At 43.7% G+C, this 16,227-nt stretch overlaps 1 protein-coding gene across 5 annotated transcripts in view; it reads right to left on the bottom strand.

Annotated features, from left to right (window-relative positions):
- Window positions 1–16,227, bottom strand: part of LOC106612671 (ubiquitin carboxyl-terminal hydrolase 2) — a 37,429-nt gene that overhangs the window by 7,233 nt on the left and 13,969 nt on the right. The window contains exon 1 of one of the 5 annotated variants that reach the window (XM_045724412.1): window positions 2,997–3,579. The exons of 3 other annotated variants lie outside the window; for them this stretch is intronic. In XM_045724412.1, the coding sequence (XP_045580368.1) occupies window positions 2,997–3,155 (159 nt within the window). In that variant the 5' untranslated portion in view covers window positions 3,156–3,579. Of the gene's footprint in view, window positions 1–2,996; window positions 3,580–16,227 lie in introns of those variants that run through there. One more of the 5 variants, XM_014214074.2, reaches the window with a different exon arrangement.

Genomic DNA, 16,227 nt, shown 5'->3' with positions numbered 1-16,227 from the left:
ATCGGAGCCCAAAATAGCACCTTTCCTTCAGAACTTGCTGCCGCGTTCTCATTGGGCGGGTTGCTGTCAGAGCGGTGTGACTGTCACTGCAGAAGTCATCCTGACAGCCGCTCGCCCAGGGAATGCTATTTTTACACCAACAAGCTAGAGGACAATATGACATCACAAACGCACTTGGTCACACTCACATCTGGCAAGTGTGACTTGCTTGATTAACCGACTGAGCAACCGGTGTTCTTCCTTGGACTACTAACAGATGAATCAGTGTCACCCATTTTGAAAATGTCTCATTCATTAACAATTGATGATGAGCTTATTTATAGAATGCTAGTCTTCAAAGTGGTGTGACTAGCCCGGGCACACGCAAGAGGATTCATGCTGAGTGCAACATCATTAGCGACAATCTTGCCTAACATACTAATTAATTTGGAGATTACCTCAATCTGTAGGCTTTTGGATGATCCTTTTGGGTGACAAAGCTCTAGCCTGAGGCAACAGAGGAAAAATAGGCTGATATAGAAGTGCAGAGAATGTTATTCTGTCCTGATCCCAGTCCGAGAGTAGCCTTGTCTGGTCGGACCAACTGTCACAAGACAACATGCTTCCTCTAGATTCGCCAGATTCACCAGAATAAATACTGTGAAAGCTTGGCAAATGGGTTTGAGGTTCAAATTGTGTTGGTCAAATGAATTCTCTGTCCATGGCCGCCTAACCCTACATTCAGGCCTACACCACAGTGCAACTGTATTGACAGCCAATCGAAGCAGTGAGCGATGAGCAGTTCTATTTCAGCAGAATGGGTGAAGGACTGGTACAGTAAGCTTGTGACCAATGTGTGACTGTGGATGGATACTACACGACGGGGGGTGGCGGTAGCCTTGAGGTTAGAGAGGCAGGGCGTGTGACCGGAAGGTTACCGGATCAAAGCCCCAAGCTGCCTGTGGGGAAATCTACAGATCTGGCAGGGTTACCGGCTTCAATATCCCTGTATACTGTGCCTGTGTTGTGTGTCAGGTTGGGTACTGGGACAAAAAAGAATATCTGTGCAACTGGACCAATAAAGCAAGTATTGTTATCTCTCTCTGTCTGAATGCAGATCCCAGGCTGTCTTGCCAACTCCTATGGCCATTGTCATGCCAGAACACTTCAAACAGGACCAGGCTATGTGGAGTGTTACAACATGCCCAGGCACATCCATTACACCAATCTGTACATTGATCCAGAATATGATGCCAGCTGCCACCAAAAGGTGATGAGTTGAAAGGCATGATGGAGGGTAATAGGCAGTGTGTGGTTCAAACTGTAGCTAGTCCAGTCTACAGTCATTCCATTTACAGGGGATACAGAGTTGACCTTGTTTTCACATAACACGGAGACTGATGAATTAATTGCCGTGCATTCTCAATGTATTTACACATAACTTGATCGCTGCCTCCACACTATCAATCCGAGACATCTCATTGAAATGTTTTCTGTTGGGATTTCGGTGTTTTGGGTTCCTTGGCAGACACTGACACTGAGCTGAACTATCTCATGATGAATTTTTTTAAATTATTTTTTATTTACCCTTATTTAACTAGGCAAGTCTATTAAGAACAAATTCTTATTCACAATGACAACCTTGTACAACGCTGGGCCAATTGTGCACCGCCATATGGGCCTCCCAATTACGGACGGGTGTGATACAGCCTGGATTTGAACCAGGGTGTCTGTAGTGACGCCTCAAGCACTGAGATGCAGTGCCTTAGACCGCTGCGCCACTCGGGAGCCTGGAACAAACAGCCAGGTACAAGTTGTGCCCTGAATGGGTTGGGTAGGCCAGGCCTGCCTGACACGGTTCCACCTTGCTCCATGGAATGCAGTATAATCATTAGCTAGCAGCAGTATGTTGTGTTGAGTGAGAGCTGCTGGAGATGGAGAACAGTTTGTTCTGACCTTCCTGTGCCTGGCCCCTAACAGGAAACAAATACAGCAGCAACCCACCAACTGTCTTCACATGGAGTGACTAAGCAGTCATGGACCAGCTCAATCAATTGATATTTACATCCACCGTCTCTCTGAATATTCAACACCAAGATAATCCACTGAAACAATAGCAACACTTCCCCTCCTTTCAAAACAGGTTATAGAAAACCCTTACAAGGTCTAATATGACCCATAGATAAAACTATTGAGGGAAACTGGAAATAAACTCTTCGTCGTGATAGCCAGGTACTAGCATCTGCCACAGGCTTTCACCTCATGAGAGCGAAGCCCGGGAGCCGAGGATAGCATAGCCAGGTATACTTTCAGTCATGCAACTCCGCTCCTTCAGTTTAGTTCATTCATTGAAACATTCAATACAATACACTCTCTCTGGGATGAAGCCAGATTATTGAAGATGATCAATGAAGCGCCAACGTTTAAGGTTGTAATAAAATCATCAATCATTGGTGGATAACTGTTTCGGTGGCCAAGGAGTTATCCAGTCACTGCTAGATCCACAAGCACCATTAGCTCACTAATGTACGTCCGATGACTTCAACATCAGTCTGAAAACAGACCCCTTGACCAACAATTTTTACCTTGATTCGTTTCTCTCTTTGGACATGGAATTATGGATAAAAATAGCAAGAGGGTGGGACATAATGCCTCATGTACTACAGTTGTTTCATACTAAAAATAATTGAAAGAACCATTCTAAATATATTTTGATACAGGACTTGGCTATGTAATATCATTCAATATATGAGTAAATGCGGCTATGGAGTGAGATTGTATAACTAGTCTAATGACCTGCCAGAATACTGATCCTCCAGAGGCTTAACAGAGGTTTAGCCTACTGCTAGATTGAATGCAATGCTATATTGCTGTCAATGCTGATGTGTAGAAGAACCCCTACTGACATCAAGCCTCCTAGATCCTTATTGGTTAACAACACATATATTACTGTAACTAATACGCAGACAAGCATTCGATAGATCATCTTGGTGCCAATATATCCTCTCTTGTTTTACCTTGGCTTGATTAATGAGAAGTCCTACAAAGGTTGACACCAGCACCGAGCCAGACATGCTCGAGTTTTTCCGCCGCATCTCTTGCTTCAAGAACGGGAAAGCAGAGGCCGGGGGTTCTTCGGGTACGGTCACCGTGTATGACTGTCTTATGCTGGGCATGTTGACTGTCTGAGAAAGTCGGCTATCGGTGTGTTCTGATGCTCTGCCGGTATCAGGCAGATAGAGCCGGTGCGCTCTTGATTCACCGGGAGTTGCGCTCGTTCTCCTGATTTCTATGTCGCAGGATCTTTGTATGAACGTGTAGCCTACGTTACGAATATATTAGTATTTTCGCTCGAGCTTGTTCGTTTCCTTTTTGCGGTTGTCATGAAAAACCGAGCCATTCATCTACACTCGATTTACATGCGATACATACCAGGCTGACACTCCTGATATCATGAAAAAACACATAAACAATACATGAATTCAATAGTTTCGTAATGAAAACAGACGGAGCAGTGTCTTATTTTCTCCCACATGAATTCCATAAATCGAAGACCTCCAGTAGACGCAAATCACAACACTTATCACTCGTGCATTAATCAATCATAGGGCTGATTGAGCAGTAAATGTACACTACCTCTTCAATCTTTTTACAACACGGACAGTCATAGACCCGCCTCTTTTCGGCTTAATACTACAGACGTCAGCCGCTGGCACAAACCTCTCCGACGTCAAACACCGTCAGATCGGTCCATTCACATTTCTACGAATTACTTGAAGGACTTGAATGGTGCTTCCAATGACACGGGTGGAACATTCATTCCCGTTGTCCATACGCCAAGCAATGAGATACAACACATTCACTGTCCAATATGTGTCCTTTTTTAAAGGGCTACTCAGTGTGAGACCCATTCATTTCCGTGCAGGACTACCTTTCAGAGGAGCACAGCACATCCTGTTTGGGAAAGTAGGCTACTACATGCTCATAATCTGTTGGCTACTGGCCATGGCTGTAATACTCTAGTTGTAATAATACATCTCTTCCTAGTTAGCTTCACAGAGGAATACTGTCATCGTGAAAGTATTATGCCACTGCATAAGGTTTTCAGTCCATTTGAAGGTCAAACTTTGATGGAATCAGCTGTTAAATTTGGCTTACAGTATGTCTCTTCTGTGCTTTGTGGCAGATGGGGAGCAACATCAGGATCAACCAGTAAGCCTTTTGTAAATTCCTAGTAAAGAAGAGCTCCTTCTCTGGAATGTGAACATTCTGCTGAAGGAGAATAGGGTAGCCCTAACATATCATAGCTACATCCAGTACCAAAGTTAAGAAGTACAAAAAGTGAGGTTTTACAACAAGGCAAAACAGATTGTAGGCTAGAACATGTTTTCCTCACACAACGAATAGGATTAATTACCAAACCCTTGTCAATTTGCTGTCAATCAATAAAACTAAGCGCTGACTGCAGTTGACCCTCTGTAATAAGCATTTAGCACCGTTAGCTCTGAACTCTCACCTATGAGAGACAAACATGTTTGCTTGTTTACAGGCTTCAACACTCAATCTTGTTGCTCACCCCTCTTGCTCAAAGTCTAAAAATACCCCGATTTATTAGGACTCAAAAAGTCAGAGGGAAAATACAAACGGCTTTATGCAGCTAAAATTCCATCAGTCCATTTCAATTTCACCACCTCTCTTAAAACCTAACAAATGACATTAGCATTGGAAAAGTACAGAGTCCCCGACACAGCCAATTGTATTTGCAATGATGTTGCCTATTACATTTGTGGAGATCAGAATGACATTTCCCCACACCAGTCACACACAGAGCAGCAGTCTGCCAAGAAAGGGGATTGGTAAGCAGCAGACATTATGAAGCGGGCGTGAAAATGAATGAAGATCTACACATCAGCCATCAACTAAAGAAACTAGCATAGGCCTAGTATGAACAGCAGACGGCTGCCAAGAGACCTGCCCACCTATATTTAAATGTCGATTTAAAAAAAAAAGTAACCTTTATTTAACTAGGCAAGTCAGTTAAGAACAAACTCTTATTTTACAATGACGGCCTACACCGGCCAAACCCGGACGACGCTGGGCCAATTGCGCGCCGTCCTATGGGACTCCCGATCACGGCCGGTTGTGATAGTGCCTGGATATAGGCTGTATCACCAATATAGGCTACCTAGACTATTACCTTGATTCCATATGAAATGATCTACTAATTGGGTCTACTAAAATGCAACAACACTGGCGTAGATTATTCATGCTGCCATAGCTACTTCCTTAGCCGTTGGTCTTTAGAAACGTCTTCCTCTGTAATTGTGATGTGCTCCTGATCGAGAAGCAACGTGACAGTAAATTCACACGTCCTACCGAAAGCATCGCTGGCGGTGACATGACTCCTGCTCAACTCAGCTAAATTGTACTAGACTAACTTTATGAAATGCCATCAGCATTGCGTCTATGACGCTTGTATGTTTCTGTAATTGTAATTCTATGTGTCGTCTACATCTAAATTATTTTTATGGTGTCTAAGTCTGTAAGTTGTTATGTCGGATATTTGTCTGAAACATTTTCCCCCTACTACTGCTGCTGTCTTGTTTGGACCAGGTCTCTCTTGAAAATTTGATTTGATCTCAATGAGACTAACCTGGATAAATAAAGGTTCAATCAAATATTTTTATTTTATAACAAAACATCAATAGGGCAGAAAGTCATGTGAGTCAAGAGGGGAGGTATATTGTTGTACTTGCTGTTTCATTGAAGGGATGTATAGGCTAAATGGTAAAGAGAGAGGGCAGTATGTCCCCAGCTCGGTCTTGTGACCTCGCATGTGTACACAACAAACAGCCAAGGAACACATTCCATTTTTTACCAGGCTGTGTGTGTGTGTGTGTGTAACAATCCCACCTTCAGGGGAGACAGAAGAAAACACAGAGCATAAAGGATAGCAAACTACAAAATCTGACAAAGAAATCAATTTTTGTATTTTGACTTCTGAGATAAAGACCTGGTTAGCTAGGAAAATCATGACACATTTGATCAATGAACATCTGCCAACGTCATTTCCTAGATAAGGGCACATCAAGGAGATTAATTTGTTTAAGCAAACGTCCAAATTGGTTAGCACAACCAAAAGGAAAGTAATCCCGTAGTTCAGCATAAAGCTAGGCTAGGATACATTTCAAAGTTTTGAAACTCGGCTAAATGCAACAATCACTCAAGTACAGAACACAACATTAATGAAAATGACTTTCTGTTTCTGTTGATATTTAGTCTACTCATCATTCTGCGGGCACTGATTGTAACGGAACAGAGGAATACATTCTGAATGGTCATCGTTGCACTTAAAATACCTTCATCACAAAAGGGCTGCTGTTCTCAGTACCAAGTAGAGTACAGATATAGTTTTGTTACATACAGAACTGTCTGAATCCACTCCCCAAGGCTTCAAATTCAGCAGCCAACCAGATGTTGACATTGAGCAGTGTGAATGCTAGGCTACTGTTTGACATCCTCATGGGCAGCTTGCTGAGTGGTAGATCTTCTTTCTCACGATCCAGACCTCTAAACTCCTCAGAAATAATACAGTGCCTAATGAGTTCTGGGTCATTTTTTCTCTCCAGAGGGCTCAGTATTAAAGCTCTCACACAGACCAGACTGGCGTTACATTTTAATCAAAGCATTATACTACTGTCGCCGACTGAACAAGGTGGCAGGCATGCGACAAATATACTGTTGGTTCCGCGGGAGTCTAGGAACCAGGAAACAAACGGCAGACACATTGCACCCATGTGTGAAAGGCTGGCATCACTGATGCAGAGTTGCGGACACATACTGGGATGCCTGGAGGGTCCCATCAGACAGGAGTTGCACAACGGTTCTGAAAGTGTGTTAATACCTGTTGTAATTACCCGGCCACTAACTCAGCCACCCAAACAAAACCCCTCCTAGCCCTCTGAGGTAAAGGGTAAAAGGTTATAAAACACAATAGGCCTATGTAAAGAAAAAAAAATATATATATATATATATACACTGCTCAAAAAAGGGAACACTTAAACAACACATCCTAGATCTGAATGAAAGAAATAATCTTATTAAATACTTTTTTCTTTACATAGTTGAATGTGCTGACAACAAAATCACACAAAAATAATCAATGGAAATCCAATTTATCAACCCATGGAGGTCTGGATTTGGAGTCACACTCAAAATTAAAGTGGAAAACCACACTACAGGCTGATCCAACTTTGATGTAATGTCCTTAAAACAAGTCAAAATGAGGCTCAGTAGTGTGTGTGGCCTCCACGTGCCTGTATGACCTCCCTACAACGCCTGGGCATGCTCCTGATGAGGTGGCGGATGGTCTCCTGAGGGATCTCCTCCCAGACCTGGACTAAAGCATCCGCCAACTCCTGGACAGTCTGTGGTGCAACGTGGCGTTGGTGGATGGAGCGAGACATGATGTCCCAGATGTGCTCAATTGGATTCAGGTCTGGGGAACGGGCGGGCCAGTCCATAACATCAATGCCTTCCTCTTGCAGGAACTGCTGACACACTCCAGCCACATGAGGTCTAGCATTGTCTTCCATTAGGAGGAACCCAGGGCCAACCGCACCAGCATATGGTCTCACAAGGGGTCTGAGGATCTCATCTCGGTACCTAATGGCAGTCAGGCTACCTCTGGCGAGCACATGGAGGGCTGTGCGGCCCCCCAAAGAAATGCCACCCCACACCATGACTGACCCACCGCCAAACCGGTCATGCTGAAGGATGTTGCAGGCAGCAGAACGTTCTCCACGGCGTCTCCAGACTCTGTCACGTCCTCAGTGTGAACCTGCTTTCATCTGGAAGAGCACAGGGCGCCAGTGGCGAATTTAACAATCTTGGTGTTCTCTGGCAAATGCCAAACGTCCTGCACGGTGTTGGGCTGTAAGCACAACCCCAACCTGTGGACGTCGGGCCCTCATACCACCCTCATGGAGTCTGTTTCTGACTGTTTGAGCAGACACATGCACATTTGTGGCCTGCTGGAGGTCATTTTGCAGGGCTCTGGCAGTGCTCCTGCTGCTCCTCCTTGCACAAAGGCAGAGGTAGCGGTCCTGCTGCTGGGTTGTTGCCCTCCTACGGCCTCCTCCACGTCTCCTGATGTACTGGCCTGTCCCCTGGTAGCGCCTCCATGCTCTGGACACTACGCTGACAGACACAGCAAACCTTCTTGCCACAGCTCGCATTGATGTGCCATCCTGGATGAGCTGCACTACCTGAGCCACTTGTGTGGGTTGTAGACTCCGTCTCATGCTACCACTAGAGTGAAAGCACCGCCAGCATTCAAAAGTGACCAAAACATCAGCCAGGAAGCATAGGAACTGAGAAGTGGTCTGTGGTCTCCACCTACAGAACCACTCCTTTATTGGGGGTGTCTTGCTTATTGCCTATAATTTCCACCTGTTGTCTATTCCATTTGCACAACAGCATGTGAAATTTATTGTCAATCAGTGTTGCTTCCTAAGTGGACAGTTTGATTTCACAGAAGTGTGATTGACTTGGAGTTATATTGTGTTGTTTAAGTGTTCCCTTTATTTTTATGAGCAGTATATATCGCTAAGGGTGATAGAGAAGTAGGCTAAAAGCTAGGCTACCTGATCAAAACCTTTTGCATGGGGTGGGCCTATTTTTCAAATAACTTCTTTCTTTTAACTGCTTCCATTGTAAAATCCCAGGCTTTTCCACACAGCATATAGCACAGTATAAAGACAGAACAGTAGGCTGTGCATGAAGGTGCAGCACTTCACAGCATTATTATTACTGTGTCCAGGACTGTGCCAGCTAGCTCAAATTTTGTCAGTGCCACTTCTAATGTCGATGCCATTGTTCGTTATAACTAGGAGTTGTGTCTTGGGGTCGTATTCATTATGCTCCAAATGGAAGAAAACTAACTGAATTAGGGAGGGAGTACCTGAGCTTGACCGATAAGAAACGCTAATTTTTGTTTTCCGTTGCAGATCATTTTGCTACAGTGTGCCTTAACGAATACAACCCAGGGCACTGGGTAGTGTGCAACAGCTGGAGCAGGCAGCACTGAGCTTTAGGATTAAACCGTTTGCCTGGCCGTGCCTGGCTGGATGACCTAAAATGGCATGACGTGAGATCAGGATGGCGTCACAAGAGCCTTCGTTTTAACTAACCGGGCATTTCCTTCACAATGTTTTCCCATGGCTCGTCGGTCAGTCAGCTTTGTGAGGCTGAACACAAATCCCATGCATTAGGCCTATGTGGATCGATTCCCAAGGACGCACAGAATAATAGGCACTGAGGCCAATTTTACAATGCAGCTTGCTACAGTCACAGGCAGTGACACCCAATCACGTCATCCTACCCACCTCTGATGAGCTTAATTAGGAACGGTTTCAATTGACAAGGAACTATCACAGTCTAACACATTAAGTTTACCTTTGAATCAGTATCTGTGAAGAACCTCGTTGTTACTCTCTGTGTCTGGACCCCGATCTCTCTTTTGACGAACGTATGAAAAATATTTCAAGACCAGCTTTTTTCCCCATCTTCGTAACATTGCAAAAATCAGAAACTTTATCCAAAAATGATGCAGAAAACCTAATCCATGCCTTTGCCACGTCAAGATTAGACTAACGCAATGCTCTACTCTCCGGCTACCTAAATAAGGCACTAAAACTTCAGCTAGTGCAAAACACGGCTGTTAGAAACAGTATTATTCCAGTGCTAGCCTCTCTACTGTCTTCCTGTTAAGGCTAGGGCTGATTTCAAGGTTTGACTGTTAACCTACAAAGCATTGCATGGACTTGCTTGTACTTATCTCTATGATTTGGTCGTGCCGTACATACCTACACGTATGCTACGGTCAATAAGATTCCTTATTGTTCCTAGAATTTCTAAGCAAACAGCTGGTGGCAGGGCTTTCTCCTTTAGAGCTCCTCTTTTATGGAATGGTCTGCCAATCCATGTGAGAGAGGCAGTCTCAGTCTTTACTGAAGACTCATCTCATCAGTAGGTCCTATGATTGAGTATAGTCTGGCCCAGGGGAGCGAAGGTGAATGGCAAGGCATTGGAGTGACGAACCACCCTACTCTCCACTGGTATTGTCTGCCTCTGACCTTCTTATGGGGTCACTTATGGAGTCACTAGCTTGCTCTCCCATGCCATCCCTAGCAGAGCGCATCTCTTCATGCCATCTCTCGTGCGGTGGGGGAGATCTTTGTGGGGTATACTCAGCCTTGTCTCAGGGTAGTAAGTAAATGGTCTGTTGATATCCCTTAAAGGGAGACTGCACTTGGTGATTTTGCCTCCCTTTTAGATGTGGTTCATAAGGAAATGCTGGTGGCTCTAACTGAATTCAAACGTGAGTTTGTTTCGGGGTGTGGTTTGATGTGTGTTCGCAGGTGGGAAGAATTAGCCAAATTATTTAGCCAATTAGCTTCAGCTCGCTAGTGTGCGACCGTGGCAAAGTTGGTTTGATTTTGGATAGTCTATCTCCGGGCTAGTTAGGGACCACCAATAAATTACACAACGTAAATGAGACAATATTTTCAGGTTGCACACCTTTTATTTTTTTCATGAAATGCTTTTAATATTTGTATATGAATTTCTACAATGTAAAGTTGGTTTGAGGTTTTTAGGTAATTGAAATTTGGAGCTATTGGAATTGTAACATATTGTCCCATGTATATTGTGTAATTTACCAATGGTCCTAATTAGCCCCATAGGCAGCTGCAGTCCGAATTGATGATTACTTGTGTGCTGCCAGCTGTGTGCAGATGGGCAGGATTGAAACAAACACAACCTTAATTTACGTTGTGATGCAGTCACGACCACAATCCTCACAAAACGATCAAAATTATCCTATTTTCACTTTGTAGTCAATTTTGACAGGATAATAAATGTTTCTGACTCACATCGATGCCACATAGGCTGTTTTCTAAATGAGAAGTTGCTTTTTAGGGGCAGTTGCTCTTTAAGTGGTGTGGGGGCTGTGCTTTGGCAAAGTGGGTGGGGTTATATCTGCATGTTTTGCCCCATCCAGGGGTAACTTTGGACGGGGCCACAGTGTCCTCCGACCATTAGCACCCCTGTTTTCAATACTCTAGCACCCTCTTCCTTGCAAGGATAACGACACTGAGCCTTTTTCTAAAATGTTTTATGAGATTGAAAGAACACATTGGGAAGGATCTTAGACCATTCCTCCATACAGAATCTTTCCTGATCCTTGATATCCTTCGTCAGAGCTTATGGACTGCCCTCTTCAATTCAAACCACAGGTTTTCAATGGAGTTCAAGTCCGGAGACTGAGACGGTCATTGCAAAATGTCGATTTTGTGGTCTATACATTTTTGTTGTTGTGGATTTTGATGTGTGCTTGGGGTTATTGTCTTGCTGGAAGGTCCACTTGCGGCCAAGTTTCAGCCTCCTGGAAGAGACAACCAGGTTTTTGGCTAAAATGTCCTGGTACTGGGTAGTTCATGATGTTGTTGACCTTAACCTGTTAGGGCTAGGGGGCAGTATTGACACGGCCGGATAAAAAACGTACCCGATTTAATCTGGTTACTACTCCTGCCCAGTAACTAGAATATGCATATAATTATTGGCTTTGGATAGAAAACACCCTAAAGTTTCTAAAACTGTTTGAATGGTGTCTGTGAGTATAACAGAACTCATATGGCAGGCAAAAACCTGAGAAGATTCCAAACAGGAAGCGCCCTCTCTGACAAGTTGTTGTTCATCTTGGCTCTTTTTATTGAAGACTGAGGATCTTTGCCGTAACGTGACACTTCCTACGGCTCCCATAGGCTCTCAGAACCCGGGAAAAAGCTGAATGATATCGAGGCAGCCTCTGGCTGAAACACATTATCGCGTTTGGATAGTGGCTGGTCAGAGTACTCTGAGACTCACGCTCGTGCACGAGGGCACGAGATGTATTTATTTTCTCTCTCTTTGTACGTATACAGGCTTTCCCGGTCGGAATATTATCGCTTTTTTACGAGAAAAATGGCATAAAAATTTATTTTAAACAGCAGTTGACATGCTTCGAAGTACGGTAATGGAATATTTAGACATTTTTGGTCACGAAATGCGCCATGCTCGTCACCCTTATTTACCCTTTCGGATAGTGTCTTGAACGCACAAACAAAACGCCGCTATTTGGATATAACAATGGATTATTTGGGACCAAACCAACATTTGTTATTGAAGTAGAAGTCCTGGGAGTGCATTCTGACGAAGAACAGCAAAGGTAATAACATTTTTCTTATAGTAAATCTGACTTTGGTGAGTGCTAAACTTGCTGGGTGTCTAAATAGCTAGCCCTGTGATGCCGGGCTACCTACTGAGAATATTGCAAAATGTGCTTTCACTGAAAAGCTATTTTAAAATCGGACATATCGAGTGCATAGAGCAGTTCTGTATCTATAATTCTTAAAATAATTGTTATGTTTTTTTGTGAACGTTTATCGTGAGTAATTTAGTAAATTCACCGGCAGTGTTCGGTGGAAATGCTAGTCACATGCTAGTCACATGCTAATGTAAAAAGCTGGTTTTTGATATAAATATGAACTTGATTGAACAAAACATGCATGTATTGTATAACATAATGTCCTAGGATTGTCATCTGATGAAGATCATCAAAGGTTAGTGCTGCATTTAGCTGTGGTTTGGGTTTATGTGACATTATATGCTAGCTTGAAAAATGGGTGTCTGATTATTTCTGGCTGGGTACTCTGCTGACATAATCTAATGTTTTGCTTTCGTTGTAAAGCCTTTTTGAAATCGGACAGTGTGGTTAGATTACCGAGAGTCTTGTCTTTAAAATGGTGTAAAATAGTCATATGTTTGAGAAATTGAAGTAATAGCATTTCTAAGGTATTTGAATAACGCGCCACGGGATTACACTGGCTGTTGAGTAGGTGGGACGCAAGCGTCCCACCTAGCCCATAGAAGTTAACAAGGGAAAAGGACTTTAAAAAATACATTTGATTGATTGATTGGTATAATAGGCTTGGTTTCCATCTACTTGGCGACAGATTTTCATGTGAATATAAAACATTTTCCCACAAGAGACGTTTCCATCCAACTGTGCGTGATGACGTAGTGCACATGAAAATAACTTTTGCAGTTAAGCTCTCATGTACTAAATAAAAAATGCATCGCATTTTCAACTCTACCGATGGTTTTGTCACAAAAAACTGTTGCATTATACTGGTCTTGGCACCTTCACTCTAGCCAGCAGCTTGCAGATACAGTGTGGGTAGGCTAGCCTACATGATGATGAGATTATCATGGATAAGAGCGAGATCATTTGTATTTGTCAAACGAAGCATCAATCATCATGTCACCAGAAAAAAACTCTTGATATTTACTGGAAAGAAGCATCATGCTCATCACCATTCACTTTCACCACCCTGTGAAGTTCATCAAAAAAGTTCATCTGTAGCCTAATAAACTGCATGCTTTCCCAAATCGTAGTGGGAGGACCACACAACATGCCAACGCGTAACTCCATGTTTACTTTGACATGGTGCTTATGTAACAGTATAGCTTCCGTCCCTCTCCTCGCCCCTACCTGGGCTCGAACCAGGGACCCTCTGCACACATCGACAACAGCCACCCTCGAAGCATCGTTACCCATCGCTCCACAAAAGCCACGGCTCTTGCAGAGCAAGGGGAACAACTACTTCAGGTCTCAGAGCGAGTGACGTCACCCGATTGAAACGCTATTAGCGCGCACCACCACTAACTAGCCATTTCACATCGGTTACACTTATTATATCAATATTTGCGCATAAAGGTGTGTCCACCTTCATTTCTCGCATAATTCATTTTACCAGACAAAAAGATCCCACCGTGTCAGGAGAACAAATAGTTTATCGACAATTATGAAACTGTAGCGAAATGTCCTGTTTCCATCAGCACTGTCGTGACTTTTTCCATGCGTCAGGTAATTCATGGATGGAAACCTGGTTAAAGTAAGCAGCTACGCCAGTTGTCTTCTGGAGCTTGTGTCAAACACAACAGCTTGTTTATCAATGAGAGAGAGAGGTGAATAATCAGATGTCTTCGAGAGAAAAATCAGTCTTCCTAGAACGATCAAAACCGCAGTGTACTTGACCTACACAAGCTCCCTTCTCCCATCCTGACCTCCCATCACTCAGCCTGGGAGAGAGCTGCTCTGATGAGAAGCTGCTGGTCCGACTGGTTTCTCCGAGGCATGACCCAACACGTTCCTCAAAACATGACTCCATAAAAACTCCTCTGGATCCATACCCGAGAACAAAGGCTTTCCTTGCACCCCGTGGAGTGGATGAGCTGACAAACCGTTGTGACTCAGCTCACAGGGATGCCTGACAGTCGGGACAAAGATTCAACACAGATATTTATTTATGGTAAGCTTTATTTAACCAGGAAAGACCCTTGCGGTTAGAAACCTCTTTTGCAAGAGTAAGATTGAGTTGAGCCCCCATCTCCTAAATCAACCCCCCCCCCCATACAGCGCAATCACAGTTCTCAGACAAAGTTGGCATACATGCACCCCTAGCCCTTACTTCACCTGCTCTGGACACCTGCCTACTCTCCTGTCATGGTAAGGGGATTTACTGTCTAAACTCCCTGCTCTAAACCGGTCCGGGTGGAACATTATACGAATTAGGAAGGATAATTCAAATGACTTGATGAGAACATTTGAGCCCAGGGCTCAGGAAATTCTCTCGTGACATTAAGAGAAAAATCTCAACCTCTTGGCCCCAATAGGCAACCCAGTTCCACTGTTCCACGTACAGGAGTCATTCCCTCATTGATTGGTGACTGTTAATTACAGAGAACATTCCATACCACTTGCGAGTGGCTTCGGTAATTCAGAGATGGTGGCAAACAACGGTTAGCCTCGATGCATCCTTCACTGAAGAGTTTCATTACAGCGCATCAACAGCCTCTTTGCCTGCCTGATGCTAATTGTGATAGATGTTGCGAAAGCAGCTCCACACCAACAACAAAACAGCCTTGTCAAAGAGATCGGCTTGGCTGGTTGTGAAACAAATGTCCTCCTACTTCTCCTTCCCACAGTGGTCAGTAATCAGGGCTAATCCCGTAAGTGGGTTAATTCACACTCTGCTCTCTAAGGAGAGGGAGAGGAGGATAGCCAGGCCAGCTACTCCCCCAGATGTCATTACTCTCCATGCGTCACAGAGGGAACACAAGGAGTCTAGTCAATGGTACACCTGCCTCTCTGACAGTCAGTAAGCAGGTTTCCATTGACCCAGGTTTATTCGACAAAAGCAATGTCGGATTTGTTTTTTATTGCGACATGTTTAATGGAAACAGCAGATATAGGAGACATTTTCTAAATATCCACAACATTTTTATCCGTTCCACAGGAGTGTATTTTTCTTTTGTCTAACTTTCTTTATTTTCGACCCATTTTTCAGAATAAATGATGATTCCTGAATACTTTTGAAGGTACGCAGGGCATGTGATGTAATCACATTTCATTTTACATGCCTACTGTTTGCAAAATCGATTCTTTCAACAACAAAAATATGTTTCTTTGCAGGACAATGATTGTCCTGACTTTCAAGGCCTGAATTGCTTTGCCTTGTTTTTCTGGTTGCCTGGCAAGTTTCAGATATACAGAAGCGCAAGTTTCACTATGGCACGGACCCTGGCGATACATTGGCACATGAGAATTATTAGAATATGGCAAATATTTGTAAATTACTGCATTCTATCCACGCTGGCTTTCGCAGTCTACCTGAGACATGATAGGTGGGATGGCATACTGGCTGTCGCCAATTTATTAATGCACAATTTGCATAAATGGGTAATTTGTGGTTGTTGGTGACATCATTACACAAGATAGTTAAATGGACACGCACCCTAGCAGGCAATTGTTGCATCTATTTTCTATGCCAACTTTCTAAATGTCGACAAAAAAAAATCCCTAGACAAGTTCATGGAAACATAGCTAGTGACACACAGACAGACGCACAGCCTCTTTGGCTAGCCTAGTCCCAGTGCCTTGCCAACCCCTATGGTCATTGTCACGTCAAACATGCAGGACCCATAGGAGTTGGCAATACAGCACAAACAGATCTGGGACCAGGCTATAGCTACGGCCTCACTGAGGAACTTCCTGATTCATCATCATAGGGAAAAAAATTGCATTTCTGAGGACCTTCAGGGAGCTATGGCAACAGGCATGTTTACAATCTTACATACAGGGGC

The sequence above is a fragment of the Salmo salar genome, chromosome ssa09 (genome assembly GCF_905237065.1).
Source record: "Salmo salar chromosome ssa09, Ssal_v3.1, whole genome shotgun sequence".
NCBI lineage: Eukaryota > Metazoa > Chordata > Actinopteri > Salmoniformes > Salmonidae > Salmo > Salmo salar.
This window is presented reverse-complemented; position numbering and strand designations above follow the sequence as displayed.